This window comes from Odocoileus virginianus, unplaced genomic scaffold (assembly GCF_023699985.2).
Source record: "Odocoileus virginianus isolate 20LAN1187 ecotype Illinois unplaced genomic scaffold, Ovbor_1.2 Unplaced_Contig_29, whole genome shotgun sequence".
NCBI classification, from domain to species: Eukaryota; Metazoa; Chordata; class Mammalia; order Artiodactyla; family Cervidae; genus Odocoileus; species Odocoileus virginianus.
Window position 1 is genome coordinate 364,510 of NW_027224346.1, and position 27,829 is coordinate 392,338.

Below are 27,829 nucleotides of genomic sequence, written 5' to 3' on the forward strand. Positions count from 1 at the left end.
TCTGCTTTTAAAAAAATTTTGGCTATACTATTCTATAGAATAAGATTTAAACGTAAGATTACACTCTGAGCAGACAGTTCAAGTGAAACACAGGGGCCAATGCAACCTCTAGGCGATCTGCTGGAGTCTCAAAAATAACAACAATATATTTAATTTGAATGTAATGATCCATGGTATGAAAATAAGCTCACTTACCTACAATTTCCATGTGTCAGGATTAGAACCCAAAGAGAATACCTGTTTTCATAACAACCAACTAGGTTAAAAGAAGTGACTCAATCCAAATTTGAAATGACTAAAGCAGTTCATTTTATTCATATTTAAACTCCACAGGAGTCAGAGATGAAGTGTCATCTTCTATTCCAAGAATGAAGTCTTCAGGTAAGGTCTCAGGTGCTATCTGAGCTAACTGGTCATCGTAAGAACGTAGGGTCCATAATTTTTCTAATTCATAGGTTTCTCTGGTTTCTGGAAGCATCAAATGAATCACCATGCTGCCTACCGAGGACAGATAAAAATCACAAGTGAAGAAGCAGTTCATTTACTTTCATCCTTCTGTGAAACTCACAAATCTGTGACAGAGCAGTGGTTCTCAAAGTGTGAACCCCAGATCAGCATTACCTGAGAACTTACTAGGAATGTAAATTGTGGACACCATCTAGCAAAAATACTGCAGAAGTGATGCTGCGCTTCTCTCAGTGCATCAGACACATGCTATGTAACGTCAGTATGTAACACTGCTTGTGGATAACCTACACAACCAGAGGTGGGGTCTATCAGGTTTCTCCTGGTAGACAATCCAAAAGTACTGTAATTCTGCACAGCCTGTGAGCAAAACGGCAGAGTTTTATCCTGGACTGTACTTTTAAGGATGCTGGCAAATATTCTTAGAAATACTGTCTCCTTCCGGAACAAAGAGAAAGTTTGCTTACAACAGTGGCTCTCAATCAGGGACATTTATTTATTTATTTATTTAATTTCATCTATTTTTTTATTGAAGGGTAATTGCTTTACAGAATTTTGTATTCTTCAAACTTCAACATGACTCAGCCATAGGTATACATATATCCCCTCCCTTTTGAACTTCCCTACCGTCCCCCGCTCCACCCCACCCCTCTAGGTTGAAACAGAGCTCGTTTGAGTTTCCTGAGCCATGCAGCAAATTCCCACGGCTATCTATTTTACGTGTGGTAATGTAAGTTTCCATGTTACTCTTTCCATACATCTCACCCTCTCCTCCCCTCTCCCCATGTCCACAAGTCTATTCTCTATGTCTGTTTCTCCACTGCTGCCCTGTAAGTAAATTCTTCAGTACCATTTTCCTAGATTCCATATATATGCATTAGAATACGATATTTATCTTTCTCTTTCTGACTCACTTCACTCTGTATAATAGGTTCTAGGTTCATCCACCTCATTAGAACTGACTTTAAGGCGTTCTTTTTTATGGCTAATACTTCACTGTGTGTATGTATCACAATTTCTTTATCCATTCATCTGTTGATGGACATCTAGGCTGCTTCCATGTTCTAGCTATTATAAATGGTGCTGCAATGAACAATGGGAAACGTGTCTTTTTAATTTTGGCTTCCTCAGGGTATATGCTTAGGAGTGGGATTGCTGGGTCATATGGTGGTTTTATTCCTAGTTTTTTAAGGAATCTCCATACCATCTTCCATAGTGGCTGTATCAACTTACATTCCCACCAACAGTGCAAGAGCATTCCCTTTTCTCCACACCTTCTCCAGCATTTATTGTTTGTAGCCTTTTTGATGGCCATTCTGACCTGTGTGAGGTGACACCTCATTGTAGTTTTGAGCTGCATCCCTCTAATAGTGAGCATCCGTCAGGACATTTTTAATTGTCACCTTTACAAGGTGCAGAGAGGAGAAAGGGTGCTGCCAAACCTCCTACAATGCGCAGAGTAATCCTCCCCACCCAAAGTGCTAACAGTGACATGGCTGAGAAGCCCTGATGTTTTCGCCCAGAGTAACTGCAGGCCTGCTTCCTGCCCACACAAAAGATATGGGCACACTAATCTCGGGGTTCATCTCTCAACTCCGTGTGCAGGTGCCATCCGGTGCTGTGCTGTTCGGGGAACCTGGTACAAAAATGCTGCTTGATGTTGCTGCTGCTCTTGCTGAGGAGCAAACTGTTTTATCAACCCCTGAATAACTCTTTCAGCTCACAAGATAAGATTTCAGAGCCTGCATAGTTCTACAGGTACTGTTTTTACCTTTGTATTAAGTACATTCTGGGGAGTTACTTTGAAACTATGTATATATTAATTCTCAAATCTGTTAGGTCTTCTCAGAATTCCAGTCTGCTTTTCTTATCATTCCCTGTGTCTAGGACGCCCTTCAACTTATGGGAGTTACTTAAGGCCAAGGTTCTATGTACACCAAGGAGCCTTCTACCCCACTGGGGATCTCTCCGATGTTATTCATCCTGTTCTCCATCAGCTTTCTAACCTGTGTGGCTACTTAATACACACTAGGTGAGATGAGGACTTCATATGTGAAAAAGACCGAGTGAGTGGGTTAAAAACCAAAGAAAACTTCAAACAACTATCAAAAACTTTTTGCAGAAAAACATCCAGACCTTGATCCTTTTGCGATTAGTGCATTATCAATTATTTACCTGTAGAATGTGCTAAAGTAACTTACCGAAGTCCACACAGAGCCAGTCATCAGTGTCCTGCCCTTCGATCTTTACGTGAGGCTCACTTTTACATTTCAGGTGTTTGTACTGTAAAAAGCCAGGTCACATGTTAAAGGGGAAGAGGTTAGGGGAAGTCTGTTCTTACTGAGGAGTCTTGGACTTATTTGGGAACATGCTTATTCATTCCTCACAGCTATGCCAAACCCCTTAATAACAGCTCCCCCCTTAAATCCTACCCACATCCTGCAGCTCTCTCCTGAAGCCCAAACCATTGTGACAGGCAACCAAAGTGCCTCTGAGGTAGACAAGCCTAAATTCAATATCCAGTTCTCACCAGCTTCCCTTCACCCTCAGGGGAGACAGATGCTTCTTCCTGTTTCAGGGCTCAGGCTATTCATATACACCCCATATTTAATAAAGCACTATTTACAATACCCAGGAGATGAAAGCAACCTGTATGTCCACCCACAGACAAATGAATGAGATGCAGTACATATATACAATAGAATATTACTCAGCCATAAAAAGGAACGAAACTGGGTCATTTGTAGTGATGTGGATGAACCTAGAGTCTGTTAATAAGAGTGAAAACAGAAAGAGAAAAACATCATGTATTAACGTTAATATTTTATATTCTATATTATATAGAAAAGTACAGATGAGCCTATTTGCAGGGAAAGGATAAAGCAGCAGATGTAGAGAACAAACAAGTGGATGCAGGGAAACAGAAGGCTAAAACGGATTGGCACAGTAGCACCGCCATATACAAACTGCCATGTGTGAACAGACAGCTAGCAGGAAGCAGCCACACAGCATGGGGAGCAGAGTTTGGTGTTTTCTGATGTCCTAGAGGCGTGGGATAGGGGAAATGGTGGTGGGAGAGGCTACATGTACACACATGGGGGAGTCACTTTGTTGGACACAGGAGCTAACAACACTATAAAGCAATTATACTCCAAATAAAAATGAATTTTAAAACAGAAGATCAGTAATCTTGAAAACAATTAGATGTGTAACCCAGCAATCCTAATTTTGGGTATATACCCTGAGAAAACTGTAATTAACAAGAAAAACCCACTCAAATGTTCATGGCAGCACTATTTACAATAAATAGCCAGGAGATAGAAACAACCTATGGATAAAGAAGATGTGGTACATGTATACAATGGAATATCACTGAACCATAAAAAAGAACGAACTTGGGTCATTTTAGTAAGTGTGGATAGACTATAGTGTCACACAGCAATGATCAGAAAAATAACATATACATGAAATCTAGAAAAATGGTACAGATGAAGCAATTTGCAGGACAGGAATAGAAGAGCAGACGTGCAGAAAAGGCATGTGGACGCAGGGAGAGGGGAGGATGGGATGAATAACATAACTCAGCCATAAAAAGGAACAAAACTGGGCTATTTCTAGTAAAAGTGCTAGTCACTCAATCGTATCCGGCTCTGTGACCCCATGGACTGCAGCCCACCAGGCTCCTCTGTCCGTGGATTCTCCAGGCGAGAGTACTGGAGTGGGTTGTCATTTCCTTCAGGGGATCTTCCTGACCCGGGGACTGAATCCAGGTCTCCTTCATTGAAGGCGGACTCTTTACGAACTGAATCACCAGGGAAGACATAAAATATGGAATCGGGAAAAATGGTACAGATGAACTGACTTCCAGGGCAGAAACAGATAAGCAGAAGTAGAGAACGACAGGTGGACACAGGCGCAGAGGAGGGTGGGGTGAACTGAGAGAGCAGAATTGCTAATATATACTGGCATGTGTAGAATACACAGCTAGGAAGCAGCTGCAGTACAGACAGCTCAGCTCATGTTCTGCAGTGGCCCAGAGGGGTGATGGGGAAAGGTGCGCATGGGAGGGAGGCGGGAGAGGATACATGTATACTTACAACTCATTCACAGGGCTGTATAGCAGAAACTAACAACAATGTAAAATATTCTCTGATCACCATTATCTATGGGGGAGAAAAAACTACCATGTGACCCAGCAATCACAATACAGATCTTACATCATCACCTAGAGAAAACCACAGTTCAAAAACACACATACCCCACTGTTCACTGCAGCACTATTTACAACAGCCAGGACATGGAAGCAACTAGATTTTTATCCACAGATGAATGGATAATAAGATGTGGTCCTTACATACAATGGAATATCATTCAATGATAAACTGGGTCATTTGTAGTGATGTGGATGGATGTACTAAGAATCTGGCATACAGAGTGAAGTATGTCATTAAGAGAATCAAATACGGTATATTAACACATGCATAGAATCTAGAAAAATGGTACAGAAGAACCTATATGCAGGATGTGACAGTCGCAGAAGAGAAGGGACGTGTGGACACAGGGAGAGAGGAGGCTGAGATGAACTGGGAGCGTAATGCTGCCCCCCCCACAACCGTTGTGTGAACAGTGAGCTGTGGGAAGCTGCGAGGCGCGGAGCTTGTCTGGTGCTCTGTGATGACTGGCGGGGGGGCAGATGGGGTGGTGGTCGCCGGGAGGCATCAAGGGAGAGGATATATGTATACATACAGCTGATTCACTCTGTTGGACAGCAGAAACACAATATTGAAAAGCAATTATAGTTCAATTAAAAAATAATTATAAAATGGTCCGTAATAAAGAAAAAAATTAAACATGGTACTACCGCACAACCCAGCAATCCCACTGGGAATGTAATCTGAGCAACCATAATTCAACAAGACACAAGCAACCCCATTGCTCACTGCTGCACCACTAAAATATCCAGGACATGGAAGCAACCTAAATGTCCATCCAGAGATGAATGGGTAAGACAATGTGGTACATATATACAAAGGAATATTACTCACTAATAAAGTGGACAAGATTGAGTCATTTGTAGTGACATGGATGGAACTGGAGCGTCAGAGTGATATAAGTAGGAAAGAGAAAAGTGAGTATCATACCTTAGCACATATACATGGAATCGAGAACAATGGTACAGGTGAACCTACTTATAAGGTAAAAATAGAGGCACAGAAGCAGAGAATGGATGTGTGGACACAGGGAAGGAGCAGGGGGACAGACTGGAGGCAGTATTGACACACACACCGCCACGTGTAAAAGCGCTGGCGGGAAGCTGCCGTGCGGCGCGGAGCTCAGCGCAGTGCTGTGGTGACCTGGGGGGTGGGACTGGGGTGGGAGTCTCAAAAACGGGATATGTGTACACATGTAGATGATTCTCCTTCTGGGTCAGCTTTACAATATTGTAAAGCATATATACTCCAATTAAAAATAAATTTTAAAAGATCATTTATCATGAAAAAGAAAACTAAAAATAGAAATATATGATTCAGAAATCCCGTTATTAGGGATATACCCTGAGAAAATGATAAATCAAGAAGACACATGCACCCCAGTGTTCACTGCAGCACTATTTACAACAGCCAAGACGTGGGATGTACCTAAATGTCCATCCATAGATGATAAGATGTTGAAAATTTGGAATAGTGGAAACGATAGAGTATTTTTAACAATAAAAGCAATGAAATTGTGCTATCTGCGGTGATAGGATGGGCCTAGAGTCTGTCTTACAGAGTGAAGTAAAAAAAAGAAAATCAGATGTCATATATTAACACACATACATGGAATCTGAAAACTGATACAGATGAACCTATTTGCAGGGCAAAAACAGATGCAGAAGCAGAGAACAGACATGTGGACACAAGAGAAAAGGAGGATGGGGCCAACTGAGCGAGCAGCACTGTCACATACACACTGCCATGTGTAAACAGCTACCAGAAAGTTCCCGCACAGCACAGGAAGCTCGGCTCAGCGCTCCACGATGACCCGGGGGAGGGGTGGGGGGACGGGGGCACAAAGGGAGGGCTGTATATAATTATAGGGGAGTCACTTTGTTGGACAGAAGAGCTAACAACACTGTAAAGCAACTTCACTTCCAATAAAAATGAATTAAAAAAATAAAAGATTGGTAATCTTGAAAAACATGACAAATGCAACTAACATATAACCCAGCAGTTGCACTACTGGGTATATACTCTGAAAAACCATAATCAACATTAAACACCCATCTAAGTGTTCTTTTTAGCACTATTTACAACAGCCAGGAGATGGAAGCAACCTCTGGATAAAGAAGACCTGGAACATGTATACAAAGGGACACCACTGAACCATAAAACAGAATGAACTTGGGCCATCTGTAGTAAATCTGCATGGACTAGAGTCACACAGCAATAAATCAAAAAAACATCATATAGTAACATACATATATGGAATCCAGAAAAATGGTACGAATGAACTTGTTTGGACAGGAATAGAGAAGCAAACGTACAGAAGACCTGAACACAGGGAAAGGGGAGGGTGAGATGAGTAACACTGCTCAGCATAAAAAATATTTAACTGGGTCATTTCTAGTGGTACGGACTTAGAGTCTATCATACAGAGTGACTTTAGTCAGAAAAATACATATAGTAACACATGGAATCTAGAAAAATGGTACAGATGCACTGATTTACAAAGCAAAAACAGATAAGCAGAAGTAGAGAAGAAGCGGGCGAAGAGGAGGGTGGGATGAGTCGGGAAGAGTGGTGCCATATATACACCTCTGGATGTAAAACACGCAGCTAGTAAGAGGCTGCCGTGTAGCGCAGAGAGCTCAGCTTGTGTTCTGTGGTGACCCAGAGGGGCAGGATGGGGAAAGGGCGGCGTGGGAGGGAGGCTGGAGACGGAGGGTATGTGTGTACACATATAACTCACTCACAGTGCTGTATAGCGGAAACTAACACAACCATGTAAACCAAACATTCTGATCACCATTACTCACCAAAAAAAGATCTATCATACAGCCCAGCAATCACACCGCTGGGTATAAACATAAAACCAAAATCCAAAAAGACACACCACCACATGTCCACTGCAGCACTATTTACAACAGCCGGGACACGGAAACAACGCCATGCCCGCCCACACATAAATGGATAAGATGCGGGACATACATATACAATGGAACATGATTCAGAGATAAAAGGAACTAAACTGGGTCATTTGTAGTGATGTGTATGTACTGAGATCTGTCATACAGAGTGAAGTATGTCAGAAAGAGAATCAAATATCATATATTAATACACATGTATAGAAGCTAGAAAAATGGTACAGATGAAGCTATCTGCAGGACATGAATAGAGCCGCAGAAATAGAGAAGAGACGTGTGGACATGGCTAAAGAGGAGCCTGAGGCAAACTGAGTCAGTGGAGAAGGCAATGGCACCCCACGCCAGTACTCTTGCCTGGAAAATCCCAGGGACGGAGGAGCCTGGTGGGCTGCAGTCCATGGGGTCGCACAGAGTCGGACACGACCGAAGCGACTTAGCAGCAGCAGCAGTGCTGACATACACACACCGCCGTGTATAAAGCAGCAAGCTAGTGGGACGCTGCTGTGGGGACAGGGAGCTCAGAGCGGTGCTCTGTGACGACCTGCAGAAGTGGGACTGGCTGGGTGGAGTGGCGGGAGGCTCGGAAAAGGGGGAGATATGCAGCTGATTCTCTTTCTGGGACAGCAGAAACTAACAATATTGTAAAGCAATTATATTCCCATTAAAAATAAATTTACTAAAAATGATCATTAATTGTGAAAAAGAAAACTAAGAAATAGCACTTGGTTTAGTCTCTAAGTTGTGTCTGACTCTTTGCAATCCCGGGCTCCTCTGTCCATGGGGATTCTCCAGGCAAGAATACTGGAGTGGGTTGCCATTTCCTTCTCCAGGGAATCTTCCCGACCCAGGAATCAAACCTGGGTCTGCTGCATTGCAGGCAGATTCTTTACCAACTGAGCTATGAGGGGAGCAGAATTAGCACATGACTCAGAGATTCCGCTCTTGGGGATACACTGAGAATGATAATCCAAAAAGACACATGCACCCTACTGTTCACTGCAGCACTACTTACAAAGTCAAGACACAGAAGGTATGTCTGTCCAGATGAGTGAAGAACACAGAGGGTGGGATGGGAGGAAATAGCAGTGGGAGGGAAATACAAAGGAGACGATACATGTATACATATAGCTAACTCACTTAGTTGGACGGCACAAACAATAGTGTAAAGCAATTATACTCCAATGAAAAATAAATTTAAAGCAATAAATAACATTAATAATCCTAAAAAATTAGAAGTTAATACTGTATGTTAATAAAATTAAAATTTCATACTGTTAATGCTGTCTGCCCCAGCAATCCCACTAGTGGGGATGAGAAAACCATAATTCACCAAGATATATACACACCCAAATGTTTACCGCAGCACTGTTTACAACAGCCAGGATATATAAGCAACCTAAATTTCCATCCACAGATAAGTGGATAAGATATGGAAAATACAATGAAATATTATTTAGCCATAAAGTAGCAATATGGGTGCACCTAGAGTCTGTCATACAGAGGAAAGTAAGTCAAACCAGAAAATCAAATATCGTATATTAACACATATACACGGAATCCAGAAAACTGGTACAGATGAACCTATCTGCAGGGCAAAACCAGAGATGCAGAAGCAGAGAACAAACATGTGGACATGGGGGAAGGGCAAGGTGGGATGAACTGATGGAGTGGCGTTGCCATGTATTCACTACCATCTGTAAAATACATAGCTCCTGGGAGCTGCTCTATCACAGGGCGCTCAGCTCCGGGCTCTGTGAAGACTCAGATGGTGTGATTTGGTGGGGGTGGGAGGGAGGCCGAAGAGGGAGGGGACATGCGTACACTGATATCTCCTTCACACCGCTGCAGAGCAGAAACGACCACAACACTGAATCCATTATACGCCAATTAAATATAAATTTTTAAAAAACAGCCATTATTCATGAAAAAACCTAAAAACAGAACTTTCACATGAATCAGCAATTGCACTGTGTATACACCCAGAGAAAACCATAATTGAGAAAGACACACGCACCACAATCTTCACTGCAGCACTATTCACAAACGCCAGGACAAGGACGCGACTTCAATGTCCATCCACAGATGAATGGTTGAGAAGATGTGGTACATATATACACTGGAATATTAGCCATACAAAGGAAGGAAATTGGGTCATTCATAGATACGGATGGAACTAGAGTCTGCTGTACAGAGTGAAGTAATAAATCAGAAAACCAAATACTGTATATTAACACATACATGGAATCTAGAAAAATTAGACATATAAACATATGCAGGTCATGAAAAGAGTTGCAAAAGTAGAGAATAGACATCTGGACATGAATGAAGGGGAGGGTAAGAACAATCGAGAGAGCAGCCTTGCATATATACACTGCCATGTGAAAAATGGCAGTGATACTTACTTCCCTAGTAAGTGGGAAGTTGCTATAGAGCTAGAGACCTCAGCTTGGTGCTTCATGATTTCCTGGAGGGGTGGGGTAAAGGAGGTTAGGGGCGGGAGGGAGTCACAAATGGAGGGGATTATGTATAAATGTAGCTGATCATTCTGTTGGGACAACATAAACTAACAAAACATTCTAAATCAATTAGAGTCAGTTAAAAATTCAAATTAAAAAAACTGAAAACAGGTCAGTAATCTTAAAAAGAAATTAAAAAGAACTACCATAAGCCCCAGCAATCACATTTCTGGGCATAAAATCTGAGAAAACAATAATTCAAAAGGGCATATACACCCCAATGTTCAATGCAGCACTATTTACAATATCCAGGACATGGAAGCAACCTAGATGTCCATTAACAGATGAATGGATAAAGAAGATGTGGTACATACATACAATGGAACATTATTCAGCCATAAAAAGGAATGAAACTGGGCCATTTGTAGAGCTGTGGATGTTCCCTGACTCTGTCATACAGAGAAAACTCAAAGAGAAAAACGTATATGATATATTATCACAAATATACGGAATCTAGAAAAACGGTACAGATGAAATGACGTGCAAGGCAGGAATAGACACACAGAAGTAGAGAACGGACATATGGACATAAGGGAAGGGGAGCAGAGGACGCCCTGGGAGAGGAGCTTCGCCACATGTACACGGCCCCGAGTGAAACATCAACAGACAGCTGGCGGGTGCTGCTGTGCACCCCTGGGAGCTCAGCTTGGTCTTCTGTGACGACAACCGTGGGACGACATGGGCTGGGGTGCAGGGAGGCTCACAAAAGGAATAGATGTATACAAATAGCTGATTCTTTTTATTTTGAACACTAGAAACTAACACAATATTGTAAAGCAATTATACTCCAGTTAACATGTAAAGAAATAAAAGATCACTAATCTTGAAAAAAGATTAAAAATGGAACTACTATATCACAGCAATCCACTACTGGTATATTCCCTGAGAAAACCATCATTCAGCAAGGCACAGGCATCCCAACACTCACTGCAGAACTAATTACAAAAGTCAGGAAATGGAAGCAACCTAAAGGTCTACCCACAGTAAATGGATAAAGATGTGGGATGCATACAATGGAATATTACTCAGCCATTAAAAGGAACAGAACTGTGCTACTTGTAGTGATGTAGACTAGACTCTCAAACAGAGTGAAGTCAGTCAGAAAGGAAAATCCAGTAACACACATTAACACAAATATATGGAATCTAGAACACTGGAACAGATGAACCTATTTGCAGGGGGAAAACAGAGATGCAGAAGCAGAGAACAAATATGCAGACACAGGGAAGGGGAAGGTGGGACAAACAAACGGCAGCACTGCCACATACACTACCATGTGTAAAATACAGGGAGGGAAGCAGCTGCATGGCAGAGGGAGCTCAGCTGAAGGTTCAGTGACACCCCAGACTGGCAGGATGGGGAAAGGGCTGTGTGCAAGGGAGGCTCAAGAGGAAGGGGGTATGTGTATAATTCAGTCACATTGTCTTACAGCAGAAAATAACACTCAAAATCAAGTTTACTCCAATTAAAAAAAAAAAAGAAAAGCAGCACTATTCACAATGGTCGGGACATGGAAGCAACCTAAATGTCCATCCACAGACAAATGGTTAAGAAGATGTGGTAGATTTATATAATGGAGTATTACTCAGCCCCCAAAGGAAGGAAACTGGGTAACCTGTAGTTTGCTGTGGATGGACTTAGGGTCTGTCACACAGAGTGAAGTAACTCAGAAATCAAGTATCATATATTAACACGTGTATGGAATCTAAAAAATGATACAGATGAACTTACATACAGGTCATGAATGGATTTGCTTAAGTGGAGAACGTCACATGGACGCATGGAAAGGGATGGGTACGTCCACTTAAGGAGAGTAGCGTTGTCATATATACAGTGACATGTGTGGGAGGTTGCTATATGGCACTTCAGCTCACTGCCTTGTGATGACCTAAAGGGATGGGACAGAGGGGGTGGCAGTGGGGAAAATGCACAAGGTAGGGTATGTATGTATATATATACCTGATTATATATATATATATATATACCTGATATATATATGTATACATATACCTGATTCACTCTGTTGGACAGCAAAAAATAACACAACAATGTAAAGCAATTGTAGTCCAGTTTTAAAATAAAAGAATTTTTAAAAGATCAATAATGCTGGACAAATAAAACTAACCAAAAATAGAAGTACCATATGCTCTAGGAATCCCTCACTGGGCATGTATCCTAAGAAAACTAATTCAAAAAGACACATGCACCCCAATGTTCAATGCAGCAGTACTTACAATGTCCAGGACATGGAAGCAATCTAGATGTCCATCCACAGGTAAGTGGATTAAGAAATGTGGTACGTACATACAACGGTGTATTGGTGGTGGGGGTTTGGTCACTCAGTTGTGTCCACCTCTTGTGACCCCATGGGCTGCAGCCCACCAGGCTCCTCTCTCCATGGGGTTCTCCAGGCAAGAACACTGGAGTGGGTTGCCATTTCCTTCTCCAGGGGGATCTTCTGGACCCAGGGATTGAACCCGGGTCTCCTGCACTGCAGGCAGTTTCTTTACCAACTGAGTCACCAGGAAAGCCCACACAATGGTGTGTTACTCAGCCACAGAAAGGAACAAAACGGGCATGTGCAGTGATGTGGATGGACCCAGAGTTTGTCATACAGAATGAAGTGAGAAAAACAAGTATCATGCATTAACATATATATAAGTAATATATAAAAATGGTACAGATGAACTTATTTGCTGGGCAGGAATAGCGAGGCAGACATAGAGAAGGGACATGTGGACAAGGAGAAAGACAAGGGTGGGATGATTTGGGAGACTAGCGTTGACATATACATACTGCCATGTGTAAAACAGACTGCTCTGCTTCAAGTTCTGTGATGATGCAGAGGCGAGGGACTCAGCAATGGAGTGGGTGCGACACTCGAGGCAATATATGTATATTTGTAAGTCATTCAGAGTGCCATACATCGAAAACTAACACAACAATCTAAACCAATTCTACTCCAACTAAAATATATTTTAAAAATTAAATAAAATACCACTCTTCATGAAAAAAAAAAATCCCCTAAAAACTATCATATGACCCAGCAATCCCACTACTGGGCATATAACCTAAGAAGACCACAATTCAACAAGACACACTGACCCCAATGTTCAATGCAGGACTATTTACAAAACCCAGGATATGGAAGCAACCTAGAGGTCCATAAACAGATGAATGGCTTAAGAAGGTGTGGTAGGCTTTGGATTCAAGATGGTGGAGTAGAAGGACGTGCACTCATCTCCTCCTGTGAGAGCACCAAAATCACAACTAGCTGTTGAACAACCATCGACAGGAGGATGCTGGAACCCACCAAAAAAAGATACCCCAAGTCCAAAGACAAAGAAGAAGCCACAGCAAGACGGTAGGAGAGGCACAATCACGATAAAATAAAATCCCATACCTGCCAGATGCATAACCCACAAACTGGAGAAGAATAATACCAAAGAAGTTCTCCCACTGTGGTGAGGGTTCTAAACCACATGTCAGGCTTCCCAGCCTGGGCATCCGACAGAGGGCCTGGGAATTTCCAGGTAATTTCACTGGAAAGCCAAAGGGATTCAATTACAAGACTTCCACAGGACTAGGCGGGAAAAGAGACTCCAGTCTTAGAAAGCACAAACAAAACCTTTGTGAACCAAGACTCAGAGGAAAGGAGCAGTGACCCACAGGAGACTGAACCAAAACTACCTGCTAGTGTTGGAGGGTCTCCTGTGGAGGCGTGGGTTGGCAGGGGCTCACCACAGGGACAGGAGCACTGACAGCAGCTGTCTGGAAAGGTCCCCCCTGGAGTAAATAAACCCTCTTGGGGGTCACCATTAACCCTACCAGAGTCCATAGATCTCAGGGCTGGGGTGCCTCAGGCCAAAAAGGTATCAGGGAGAGAGTGCAACCCCATCCACCAGCAGATAGTTGGATCTGAGCAAGGCTTTGCCCACCAGAGCAAGACCCAGTTTTTCCCCACCAGTCCCTCCCATCAGGAAGCTTACACAAGCCTTGGCCTCCTCCACCAGAGGGCAGACAGAAGAAGCAAGAAGAATCACAGTTCTATAGTTTTCCTTCATCAGTGTTTCATCCAGAGATAAATCCATGTACCTATGGACACCTTATCTTCGACAAAGGAGGCAAGAATATACAATGAAAAAAAGACAACCTCTTTAACAAGTGGTGCTGGGAAAACTGGTCAACCACTTGTAAAAGAATGAAACTAGAACACTTTCTAACACCATACACAAAAATAAACTCAAAATGGATTAAAGATCTAAATGTAAGACCATAAACTATAAAACTCCTAGAGGAGAACATAGGCAAAACACTCTCTGACATAAATCACAGCAAGATCCTCTGTGACCCACCTCCCAGAGTATTGGAACATAAAAGCAAAAATAAACAAATGGGACCTAATTAAACGTAAAAGCTTTTGCACAGCAAAGGAAACTATAAGCAAGGTGGAAAAGAAAGGCTTCAGAATGGGAGAAAATAATAGCAAATGAAGAAGCAACTCCTGCAGCTCAATTCCAGAAAAATAAATGACCCAATCCAAAAATGGGCCAAAGAACTAAACAGACATTTCTCCAAAGACATACAGATGGCTAACAAACACATGAAAAGATGCTCAACATCACTCATTATCAGAGAAAGGCAAATCAAAACTTCAATGAGGTACCATTACACGCCAGTCAGGATGGCTGCTATCCAAAAGTCTACAAGCAATAAATGCTGGAGAGGGTGTGGAGAAAAGGGAACCCTCTTACACTGTTGGTGGGAATGCAAACTAGTACAGCCACTATGGAGAACAGTGTGGAGATTCCTTAAAAAACTGGAAATAGAACTGCCATATGACCCAGCAATCCCACTCCTGGGCATACACACCGAAACCAGATCTGAAAGAGACACAAGCACCCCAATGTTCATCACAGCACTGTTTATAATAGCCAGGACATGGAAGCAACCTAGATGCCCATCAGCAGACGAATGGATAAGGAAGCTGAGGTACATATACACTATGGAATATTACTCAGCCATTAAAAAGAATTCATTTGAATCAGTTCTAATGAGATGGATGAAACTGGAACCCATTATACTGAGTGAAGTAAGCCAGAAAGATAAACACCAATACAGTATACTAACGCATATATATGGAATTTAAGAAGATCGTAAAGATAACCCTATATGCAAAACAGATGTTCTTTCTCAAGGCTTTATCAAGCATAGAAGAAAAGCCCTTGTATACATATATATATAGATAATATGTATAACTATATATATTTTAGAAAACTTACAAGTTTTGCCTAACTAAAAAATTTATCAAATCAAAATCTACATTTTGATTCCACTTGTTTGACTTAGTATGAATAGAATGCTAGATTTCTAATTAAAAAAAAAAGATATTCAAAAAGCAACAAAGGTTTACTGTACACGATATAGAACTATATATCACCTAAAATGGAAAATAATTTCAAAAATAATATATGTATAACTGAATCACAAGGAAAAAAGAATTCTACTCTTTGAAATTTAGTACTGTTTATCTTTTCGCCAATTTTTCTAAATGTCCTACGAACATCTAATATGAGATCTAATTATGTATGAGATACAAAATTTTAAATATATTTGTGTAGGATATAAGATTAATATAAATTAATATAAATAGAAATCTATTATATTTAAATTATTAATGACATCATTCAAGATGCTCCTATTCTTATTTTTTCTGCACTTGATAAAATATTCTCAGAGAAACATTAATACATTTCACTATGACTATATATAAATTTCTTTTCCCTTCTATTTCTTCTGATTTTTGCTTTATGTATCTTTGTTTCTTTGTTGTTAGGTGTCTAATGGTTTATGATGTCTATCTTCTTTGTGAATTGTACCTTTTATCATTAAAAATATTCATCTTTGTTTCATTTAAAAATAGATAATCATCCCGAAAAAAGATGTGGGGCATGTGTGCGTGTGTATGTCTATATATATACATATGTGTACACAATGGAGTATTATTCTGCCATTAAAAAGGAACAATATTGGGTCATTTGTAGTGATGTGGATGGACCAGTCAGAAAAACAAATACCATATACTAATATACGGATATGGCATGCAGAGCAATGGTACAGATGATCCTTTCTGCAGGGCAGAAATGAGATGCAAAAGTAGAGAATGGACATGTAAACCCAAGGGAAGGGGAGTGTGAAACAAATCGGTAGAGTAGCGTTGCCACATAAACATCACCATGTATAAAATAAGTAAGTAGTGGGAAGCTGCGGTGTAGCACAGGAAATTCAGCTCGATGCTCTATGATGACCCAGACGGCTGGGGCGGGGGGTGGGAGGGAAGGGATATGTGTATACTTATAACTTATTCATACTGTTGTACAAAAAAAACTACATAACAATGTAAACCAATTTTACTCCAATTAAATTATTTAAAAAGATCATTATTCATGAAACAAAACTAAAAATAGAACTATCACATAACCCATGACCCCACTACTGGGTATATACCCAGAGAAAACCAAGAAGACACACACATCACAATGTTCACTGCCACAGTATCCACCACAGCCAGGACACGGACGCAAACTAAAGCAGATGTGGCTTACACACACACACACACACACACAATGAAATATTACTCAGCCATAAAAAAGAATGAAATTGGGTCATTTGTAACGATGTGGATGGAACCAGAATCTGTTATCCAGAGTGAGGTAAGTTAGAAAGAGAAAATCAAATATTGTATATTAACAAATATATGGAATCTAGGAAAATGGTACAGATGAACATATGTGCAAGACGAGTGCTGAAATATATAGTGTGCTGAGTACAACAGGCAGGTAGTGGGAAGCCCCTGCATAGCACAGACAGCCCAGCTCAGGGCTTTATGATGACATAAAGGGGTGATGGGGTGGAGGCATGGCAGTGGGCGGGAGCCCCAAAGGGGTATGTACACATACAGGTGATTCACGTTGTTGGACAGCACACACTAACAACATTGTAAAGCAATTGTACTCCAATTAGAAAATAAAAAAATTAAAGATCATTAATGTGGTTAAAAAAAAAAAATCTGAAAATAGAACTACCATATGCCCAAGCAATCCCACTACCAGGTATATAATCTGAGAAAACCACTAAGTCAAAAAGATATATACACCCCAATATTCAACACATTATTTACAATATCCAGAACATGGAAGCAACCTAAATGCCCATCCACAGATGAATGGATAAAGATGTGGTATGTATATATACACAAGCGAATATTATTCAGCCATAAAAAGGAAGATAATTAGGTCATCTGTAGCGGCATGGACAGCCCTGAGTCTGTCATACAGAGTGAAGTCAGAACAAAATAACAAATAGTGTATATTAATATTTGTACAGATAAGGTACAGATGAACCTATATGCAGGCAGGAATAGTCACGGAGTAGCACCCAACACGTAGACACAGTGGATGGGGAGGGTGGGACGCACAGAAAGACTAGCAGTGCCACACGTAAAACAGGCAGCTGGAGGGTCGCTGCTAGAAGGCACGGGAAGTTCAGCTCAGTGCTTTGTGATGGCCTAGCGCCGTGGCGGGATGAGGGAAATGGTAGTGTGAGGGAGGCCGAAAGGGAGAGAATATATGTGTATATACAAGTGATTCACTTTGCTGGTGAGCAGAAACTTACATAAAATGTAAAGCAATTATATTCCAATTTAAAAAGATCATTAATCTTGGGGGGAAAAAACTAAAAGACACATGAGGCTTCCCTGGTGGCTCAGTGGTAAAGAATCTGCCTGCCAATGCAGGAGACATGGGTTCCATCCCTGGTCTGGGAGGATCTCAGGTACTTCATCGTGACTAAGCCCGTGCACCGAACAACTGAGCCTGTGCTCTGGGGTCCGGGAACCACAACTGCTGGGCCCACATGCTGCAACCACTGAGGCTCGAAGCCCACAGACCCTGGAGCCAACGCACTGAGAAGCCCATGCAACCCAACTAGAGAGTAGCCCCGCTCACCACAGCTAGAGAAAAGCTCACGCAGCAAAAAAGACCCAGTAGAGCCAAAAATAAATAAATAAAAATTGTTTTTAAAAAAGACACATGGAGCTCAACGTTCACTGCAGCACTATTTACAAAGGCCAGGATATGGAAGTAACCTAGATGTCTGGCAACAGATGAATGGATTAAGAAAATGTAATATATACACTGGAATATTATTCAGCCATAAAATGGCAAGAAACGGGGTCGTCTGTTGTGCTGTGGATGGCCCTTGACTCTTGGAGGGTAACAGGCAGGAAGTCCAGGAGGAAATAGGTTGCAAGTGTCAGACATTTTTTCTCTCTGTTAAGCAGCAGGAGGAAACAAACTACTCGTGTTATATTTTTTCCCCTTCTCTATATAAATTTAAAGAGTTTTCTTTTAAAATTCTGTGTTGCCATGACAATACCTGGTTCCACCTGAACTTAATTTTTCTCAAACCTTGAGCTAACCAAAGCATTTTTCTTATGGAAATGTTTAAGCTGTTAATGAACTACATATTTACCCTACACTCTGTCTTCAAGTCCTTCCACCTAAGACTCAGAATGGACTTGACAAACCTGTACGTTTCACTCATACATTGTTCTTCTAATCTATGTTAATGAAACTATATATTTACTTGGAAACCTGCCTTTCTTCAAGATTCATGTCAATCATTTTATGGCCTGGGATGACTCACCTGGTGCCAATGTTATCTCAAAATGCATGTTGTGGGTGAGGGGCCTGGTGCCACTCTGAGTTTTGAGACATCTCCTTTCTATAATTAACAGCTTGCTAGTAGCTATATAACATCCAGCTAAAGACTAGCAGGGGGGGCACTCTTTCTGCCCCCTTCTGATGTCTATGTCAGAAGCTTTCTCTATCTTTTATACTTTAATAAAACTTTATGACACAAAAGCTCTGAGTGATCAAGCCTCATCACTGGCCCTGGATTGAATTCTTCTCCTCCGGAGGCCAAGAATCCCAGCGTCTTTCATGGTTCAGCAACAACCTTTCATATAGAGTGAACTCAGAAAGAAAAAAATGAGTCTCATATGTTAACACATATACATGGAATCTAGAAAAATGATACAGTTGAACTTATATGCAGGTCATGAATAGTTGCAGAAGTAGAGAATGGACGTATGGACACAAGGGACAGGGAGAGTAAGACTAATTGGGAGGGTAGAATTGCATAAATACACTGCCATGTGTAAAACAGATAGCTGGTGGGTAGTTGCTCATAGCACTGGGAGTTCAGTTCACTGCTTTGTGATTACCCAGAGGGATGGAGAGGGGCAGGATGGAGGGGGCTGGGGTGGGAGGGAGGCCCAAATGGACGGGATATATGTATATACAGGTGATTCACTATTGGACAGAAGAAATTAATACATCATTTTAAAGCAATTATACCCTCATAGCTCAGTTGGTAAAGAATTTGCCTGCAATGCCAGAGACCTGGGTTCAATTCCTGGGTCGGGAAGATCCCCTGGAAAAGGAAATGGCAATCCACTCCAGTATTCTTGCCTGGAAAATCCCATGGACAGAGGAGCCTGGCGGGCTACAGTCCATGGGGTCACAAGAGTCAGACATGACTTAGTGACTAAACCACCACTACTACCACGCCCATTAAAAAATAAACAGAAGATCATTAATGACGAAAAAAATCTAAAAACAGAACTACTATTTGCCCTAGGAATCCCTTACTGGGCATATAACCTGAGAAAACCAAAATTAAAAGAAAAAAACACATGCACCCCAATGTTCAATGCTGTACTATTTACGACAGTCATGGAAGCAATCTAGATGTCCAACAACGGATGAATGGAATAGGAAGATGTGGTACATACATACAGTGGAATATTACTGAGCCATAAAAAGGGAGGAACTGAGTCAGTTGAACTGTATCTAGAGCCTCTCATACAGAGTGAATAAGTCAGAGAGAGAAAAATATCGTATCATATATTAACGCCTAATTAGAATCCAGAAATATGGCACTGATGAACCTATTTGCAGGGCAGGAATACAGACAGAGATATAGAGAAAAGACATGTGAACACAGTGGGGGATGGGGACACACTTCATCACAGTGGGATGAACTGAGAGTGTAGCACTGAAATATATACATTGCCCCATGTAAAGCCGATAGCTACTGGGAAGTTGCTGAGGGCACAGGGAACTTAGCTCCGTGCTCTGTGGTGACCTAGAGGGGTGGGCTGGAGGCTCAAGAGGAAGGAGATACAGTTACACGTAGAGCTGAGTCTCTTTTTTGGATAGCAGAAACTAACACAACACAATAAAGCAATTATACTCCAACTGAAAAAAGAGAAAAGAAAACTATGCAGAACACTACTTTAAATAAATTATAGCCAAGATCTTTTTTGATCCACCTCCTAGAGTAATGAAAATGAAAAGAAAAATAAAGACAATGGGATCTAATTAAACTTAAAAGCTTTTGCACAGCAAAGGAAACCATAAACAAGACAAAAAGACAACCTTCAGAATGGGAGAAAATATTTGCAAAGGACACAAGTGACAAAGGATTAATCTCCCAAGTAAACAAGTAGCTCATGCAGTTCAATATGAAAAAAAAAAAAAACCAACCCAATCAAAAAATGGCAGAAGACCTAACCAGGCATTTCTCCAAAGAAAACGTGCAGATGGCCAACGAACACATGAAGAGATGCTCAACTTCACTCATTATTAGAGAAACGCAAGTCAAACTTACAACGAGGCATCACCTCACACTTCCGAATGGCCATCATCAAAAAATCTACAAGCATTTAATGTCTAAGAGGGTGTGGAGAAAAGGGTACCTTCTTGCACTGTCGGTGGGAATTTAAGTTGACACAGCTACTCTGGAGAACAGTATGGAAATTCCTTGAAAAACTAAAACTAGAACTACTGTGTGACCCAGCAATTCCACTACTGGGCACATAACCTGGTAAAACCATAATTCAAAAGACACATGCACCCCAGTGTTCACTGCAGCACTGTTTACAACAGCCAGGACCCAGAAGCCTGGACGCTCAGCGACAATGAACGGACTGAGATGTGGTGCAGTCACACGACGGGATGTCACTCAGTCACAAAGAGGGGCGAGGCCGGGCCACCACTCGTGAGGGGGGCGGACCTAGAGTCTCCGGTACAGAGTGCAGGAGGTCGGAGAGAGGAAGACGTACTGTGTGTTAAGGCACACGTGTGGAATGCGGGTGAGCCCATCTGCCGGCGGGAACAGAGACGGAGGTGTGGAGAAGAGAGGGGCGCACACACGGTGGATGGGGCGGGGGAAGCAGGGGTGGGGCGAGTTGGCAGATTGGGATTGACATGTATACACTACCATGGGTAAAAGAGCTAGCTAGTGGGAACCTGCGGGAAGGCCCCATCTGTGCAGGGAGCTCATCTCAGTGCTCTGTGGTGACCTAGGGGGTGGGATGGAGGGTCGAGAGGGAGGTGATGGGTTGTATTCTTATAACTGAGTCACTTAGTTGTACAACAGAAAGCAACACAGCATTGTAAAGCAATTATACCCCAATTAAAGAAAAAATGAAAATATCATTAAGAGGACGGGAGAGGGATAAATCAGGCGACTGGGACTGACATACAGACAGCACTATAAAATAACCAGCAACAGCCTACTTACAGCACAGGAATGCCACACAAGACTCTGTAATGACCTAGGAAAGAGTGCATATATGTGTATGTGGGGCTTACCTGGTGGAGGAAAAAACTGCAGATCAATACACCAGCAAACCAAATTCAACACCACATTAAAAGAATAACACACCAAGACCACAGGGGATTTATCTCTGGAAAGGACGTTTCCACGTGAAAGTCAGTCAATGTAATAAACCATATTAACAAAATGAAGAACAAAAACCATACAATCATCTCAAATACATGCCGAAAAACCATTTAACAAAACTCAGTACCCTTTCATGAGGAGAACTCAACAAAGACTAAAAAAATCTCCTCAAGATAATAAAGGCCACATATGAAAAGCCCACAGCTATTAGGTATCATCAAACTCAATGACAAAAACTGAAAGTTTTACCTCTCAGATCAGGAACAAGACAAGAATGCCCTCTTCTGCCACTTTCTATTCAACACAGGACTGGAAGTTTTAGCCATGGCAATTTGAGCAAGGGAAAAGAAAAAAGTAACCAAACTGGAAAGGAAGAAATAAAACTATCTCAGTTTACAGATGACATGATCTTATACCATAAAACCATAAAGACTGCACCCAAAAAAACCTGTTAGAAAAAATGGATTCAGCAAAGTTGCATGATATGAAATCAACATCCCCAAATCAGTTGTGCTTCTGTATACTTAATAAGCAACCTGAAAGGGAAATGAAGAAAACAATCCCGTTTGCAATAGAATAAAAAAGGATAAAATACTTAGAAATAAACATAACCAAAGGAGCAAGACTTGTACACTGAAAACTACACAACACCACAAAGATGACACCAACAAATAGACACCCTATACCCAGGAACTGGAACACAATATTGTGAAGTCCATCTACAGAGTCAATACAATCAATCCCTATAAATCCCACAACTTTTTTTCTTTTGTAGAAACAGAAATATCTACCCTAAAATGCATATGTAATCTAAAGGGACCCCAAATAGCCACAAACAATTTTAAAAGGCAAGAGCACAGCTGAAATCTCAAGCTTCCTAATTTAAAAACTTTAAAAAAAAAAAACTTATTACATAGCTACAGTCATCAAAACAGTGTTCAAGACAGACTTACAGGCCAATTCAATAAAGAGCCCATATGTTCAAATGTTTTTTTCAACAAGGGTGCCAAGTCCACTCAACAGGGTTAAGACAGTCCTTTCAACAAATAGTGTTGGAAAAACTATATACCCACATGCAAGATCTTACACCGTTTACTAAAACGAATTCACCGTTTACTAAAACGAATTCAAATGTACCAAAGATTTCAACATGAAACCTAAAACTATACAACCCTTAGAAGAAAACAGTGGAGGAACTTCCCTGGCAGTCCAGTGGTTAAGACCCAAAGCTTTCACGGTAAGCGGTGTGAGTTCGATCCCTGGTCAGGGGACTAAGATCCCACCTGCAATGCAACACAGCCAAAACAAAGAAAACATGGTGGGGAAAGCCTCACGACACTGGAGTTGGCATTTATTTCTTGGATATGAGACCAAAGGCAAGGATAGAAAAATTTAAAAACTTCTGTGCATCAAAAGACACTATCAGAGTAACAAGGCAACCTATAGAACAGGAGAAAATATTTGCAAATCACATACATGACATAGGGTTTATATCCAGAATATGCAGAGAACTCCCGCAACTTCACATGCACACACACACACACACACACACACACACAAATTAAAACATGGACAAAGGACTGTATTCAAGTGCTGCAAATGGGCTCACAACCATGTGAAAAGATGCTCAACCTCACTAATTATCAGGGAAAAGTAAATCAAAATCAGGAGTACTACTTCATGATCCTTAGACTGTCTCAGACAGTAAAGAATCTGCCTGCAATACGGGAGACCCAGGTTCGATCCCTGGATAGGGAAGATCCCTTGGAGAAAGTAAGGGCAACCCATTCCAAGATTCTTTCCTGGAGAATCCCATGGAAAGAGGAGCCTGGCAGGCTAAAATCCACAGGGTCAAAAAGAGCTGGACACAACTGAGCAACTAACACTTTCACACTTTCAGACTCATTTATCAACAAAGCGGAAAATAACAAGTGGTGAGAAATCTGAACACCTGTGCACTGCTGGTGGGAACATAAAGTGGTATAGCTACTATGTTAAAGAATATGATAGTTCCTCATAAAATTAAACATAGCATCACCATGATCTGGCAATTTCACTTCTGAAATTAAAAGCAGGGACATGAACTCATGTTTATAGCAGCATTATTCACAATAGTCAGAAGGCAGAAGCAACCCAAATGCCCACCATTTGGGTGGATAAGATACAATATGGTACATTAATTTAATACATTAAAATAAATATCCAGCCTTAAAAAGAAGAACATTCTAACACATGCGACAACACAGAAAAACCTTGAAAAATATTATGCTACATGAAGTAAGTCAAAAGGGCAGATAAAAGTATGATTCCACTCAAGGAGGTACTTATTAGTCAAGTTCAGAGACGGAAAACAGAATGGTGCTGCCAGAGGCTAGGGGAAGGAAGAATGGGGAGTTCTGGTTTAACGTGTCCAGAGTTTTCTGCAAGATGAAAAATGTTCTGGAGATGGATTGTGGTAACCTTCCTACAACAATGTGAATGTAACTAATGCCACTTAACTGCCCACCTAAAAATGACTAAAATGTTAAGTTTCGTGTTATATACGTTTTACCATAAACAAGAACAACAAAACTTTCTTGACTTTGCCCTTTTCTCCCTTCTCACCTAAACTTTCTGTAAAACTCATTTCTATTCCCCTCCCTTGCTCTTCCACAGAAACTTTCTCTGAAAAATCTCTCATTCTTTTTACATCTCCAAGTTCAATGGTCACTTCTAAGTCTTACTCTATTCTACTACTGCATCTGACAGAGACCCTAAGGTCCTTTTTCCTCCATGGCCTCCTAGCTCTCTCTGTCTCTCCAATTACCCCATTTTTAAGAATCTTCCTTTGTTCTCCCCTGTTGCACCAGGGTTTTGTTCTCAGGCTCCGTATTTTGCCACTCTTCTCTAAGGCAATCCCAGGTCCTCTCTTGGTCTTGACTGTCCCCTCCATGACTAATTTTCAACAGGGTGAAAGAAGTATGTTTCCCTCTAGAGTGGTATCAGAATCAGCTTCCAAATATATTTTCTTCCTCATTCTGATTCCTATTCAGTCTAGTTGGAAAATGAACTACCTTTACTTTCCTCAACTAGACTTGTGAATTCAGAAGACAAGGACTAAATCTTTTCATTTGAATTAAACTCTAGGCCAGCACTATCCAACAGAACTTTCTGCAACTGGGGAAATGTTTTATATTTGCGCCATTCAGTACAAATAAGCCACATGTGGCCACCAAGCACCTGAAATGTGGCTAGTACAGCTGAAGAACTGAATTTTTAGTTTTAATTTATAATTACACAATCACATAGGGCTGGTGGGTAACTGGGCAGTTTTGCTCCAGAAACCCTTCAGTAATACTGTATTCTAGTCTGCCTCAGGTTACTTGGCACAGAGACAAGAATATGAGATAGCCTGACCCACTAAGGCTAGATATTGGTCCTCATAACTTTTTCACCATCAAAGAACATAAAAAACTTGTGCCAATTCTGGGTTTCTCATATAATCTCTGTGACGGGTTTAGTTTTCAAGCGCTGCTCTTCAGTCTGATGCATTGACACCATTCCATTAAGTTAAAGATTTTAAAGAAAAAGAAAGCATCCTACCATTTTCACGATGTAGTAGGCCATGGCATGTAAGTGTCGAGTGGAAGTGCCACTACCAATCACAAAGTAATCTGTATATTTCATTTCTGGAGGAACTTTGATGACACAAATGTCTCTTGCATTTTCTTGCCTCAGAAGTGAAACCAGCATATCGATGTCAAACTTGGGACCAGCGTGATCTGAAACACAAAATATTTGGTTGTGTCAGGTGGCTAAATGAAGACAGACATGATGTGCACTCAGAAATGCAGGCCGCTGACAGCGAAAATGATTCTCTGGGAGAGTGCTCAGATCTGAAATGTTTTGTAAATGTTTTGCCTCCTGGAAGTTGAATGTGGGCTCTGGCTTCATAGAGCATTGCTCGACTTTTCTGGGAATGTGCTCAGGTCACAGAGAGCCACCACATCCTTTCCTATTAGCAAATGCAAGTAGTACCATACACCAGCAATAACCGCTTCTGTTCCAGTACTTGAGGAAACAAGTAACACTGCTCAAGCAGAGAACTGCTACACAAAGAGAGGAAAACAGAAGCACAATTTGGGGAGGTGGTAATACCCTGGGACATATTAAACTGAATTCCAGCCAGAAAGGGTCACAGAACTAGCACTGGGAACTGGAAGGGCTCTTGGGTAGTACCTGGCCCACAACCTTCATCTGAGAAACTCAGATGTAGCCAACTATGTGTGGCCCCAGATCTACCAAATCGAGGGCTAGAAGTTAACAGCAGTTCTCATCCTGAACTCTCAAGTTTTTCTTACAATGCCATTTGGGTTATGTAACAACTGTTATCTGTGAAAGTCTCCCCCCCCCCACCCCGCCCCCCGGAGGTTTAGATACTCGGATTGTCACCGTGATGTATTATAGCTTCTGGACTTACGGTTCTCTTAAGCTTTAAAGCTGACTTCCAAGGCGCTAGATATTAACCTCTCCCTCTCATATTTTCACAGGTGTGATCTGTTTACCATCTCTCAACCGGCTAAAAACTTACACAAATCAGAGGCCCTTAAATTGGCCATATCTCCTATTAGCGCTTCTTACTGCACCCTTTAGACCCCAGCCCCCAGCTCCTCCTCAGAATTCTCACGCCCCAACACTCTTAACAAGTCCATTTCTCGGGACCCTAGGAAGAGAGTGAAGGGAGATGAGGACGCTGAGGGTGTAATGCCAAGAGTCCGGCGTAGCTGTTCAGACGGACGCCCGGGGTTTCGGAGACTGATTCAGTTCATCTCTTGGTCTCACTGTGAAATGCAAAGCTGGTGCCAACAACCTTTGTAGGCCCTTCCGGTTCTGCTTTGTAGAAGTTTTGTGACCCCGAGAAAAATACAGAAAGAAGAACTCAGCAGGACCCGCCTCCCCTCTCCATCACCGTACCTGCGGTGCCAGACTCCGGGAGTCCCTCGCCGGCTGTCCCCTCCGCCTGCTCCTCCAGGCCTGGCCCGCCGTGCAGGCCGCGCGCTCGGTCCGGGACCAGGCAGGCCCTGCTGAGTGTTGCCCTCGCCGTAGGCGTTCCCACGGCCTGCAGCCGAAGCCGATCCCCGGCACCAGCCGCGGGCCAAGCGCGGGGAAAAACGGCCCTGCGGCACACCTGCGCCCAGAGCCGCAGCGCCACAAAGCTGCCGGGCCCCATCGTAATAGCCTTGCGTCGACTCACGGGGCGGGGCTTAATGGGGCTCGTGCAGCTGTGCGGCTTTCGATTGGCTAGGTCAATGCGGCTCGGCACGGAAATTTGACGTCAGGAGCGTGGGCGTGGCCAGAAGGTGGGCCGTGGGCGGAGTATGAAAACTATGCAGGGGAAGAGGATGGTAACCCAACAGTGACCCGGAAGAATTTAGGTTTTAGGCAAATATTAATTATTTTTTGAAGTGACTTTGTAATTTACATTTTTGCTATAATGATTCTGTTTCTAAACATATAAGATTGCAAGCTTGAGAGCTAATTTTACGTTTAGGTATAACACATCGATAAATATCTGCAGTAATGCATATCCATCAGAGTAGGTTTTTCTTTAATAATATTTTGAGTGATTTTTCTCACCACAGGTAATTATTCTAATTACTAACTAAGCCATAGTAACTGATGTTCAATAGCAGTCTTCCACCAAACACCTGGATTTGCTTTTGACAAACAACATTGGCACTTAAACATACATAATATTGGACAATATGAAAATCATTATATCTTTTCTAAATTAATATTTTACTAATTGAGTCTCTAATGAATCAAACTTCTAACCTTTCAAGTTAAAAAAAGACATAAACTTAAACCAGTTAAGATTTTCCTACTTGGTTATGAATTATTTTTTTCCCAGGCTAGCATTCAGATGTTTCAA

General features: G+C 41.7%; 1 protein-coding gene across 1 annotated transcript; it reads right to left on the reverse strand.

Annotated features, from left to right (window-relative positions):
- Positions 1-285: 285 nt before the first annotated feature.
- MALSU1 (mitochondrial assembly of ribosomal large subunit 1) lies at positions 286-27,166 on the reverse strand. The gene is made up of 4 exons (XM_020876478.2): positions 26,872-27,166; positions 25,501-25,679; positions 2,667-2,748; positions 286-498 (listed from the first exon to the last, which is right to left on the reverse strand). Exons 1-4 carry the CDS (start codon positions 27,125-27,127, stop codon positions 311-313), a joined length of 705 nt encoding a protein of 234 aa, XP_020732137.2. The 5' UTR covers positions 27,128-27,166; the 3' UTR covers positions 286-310.
- Between the last annotated feature and the right edge of the window lie 663 nt (positions 27,167-27,829).

What these genes read in the sequence shown, in the direction of transcription:
- MALSU1 (XM_020876478.2), bottom strand. Translation starts at nt 27,127, where the DNA reads ATGGGGCCCGGCAGCTTTGTGGCGCTGCGGCTCTGGGCGCAGGTGTGC. An exon ending in CCCGGAGTCTGGCACCGCAG is followed by an intron (nt 25,680 to 26,871) that starts GTACGGTGATGG and finishes TTTGTGTTTCAG; the next exon opens with ATCACGCTGGTCCCAAGTTT. An exon ending in CCTACTACATCGTGAAAATG is followed by an intron (nt 2,749 to 25,500) that starts GTAGGATGCTTT and finishes GGCTTTTTACAG; the next exon opens with TACAAACACCTGAAATGTAA.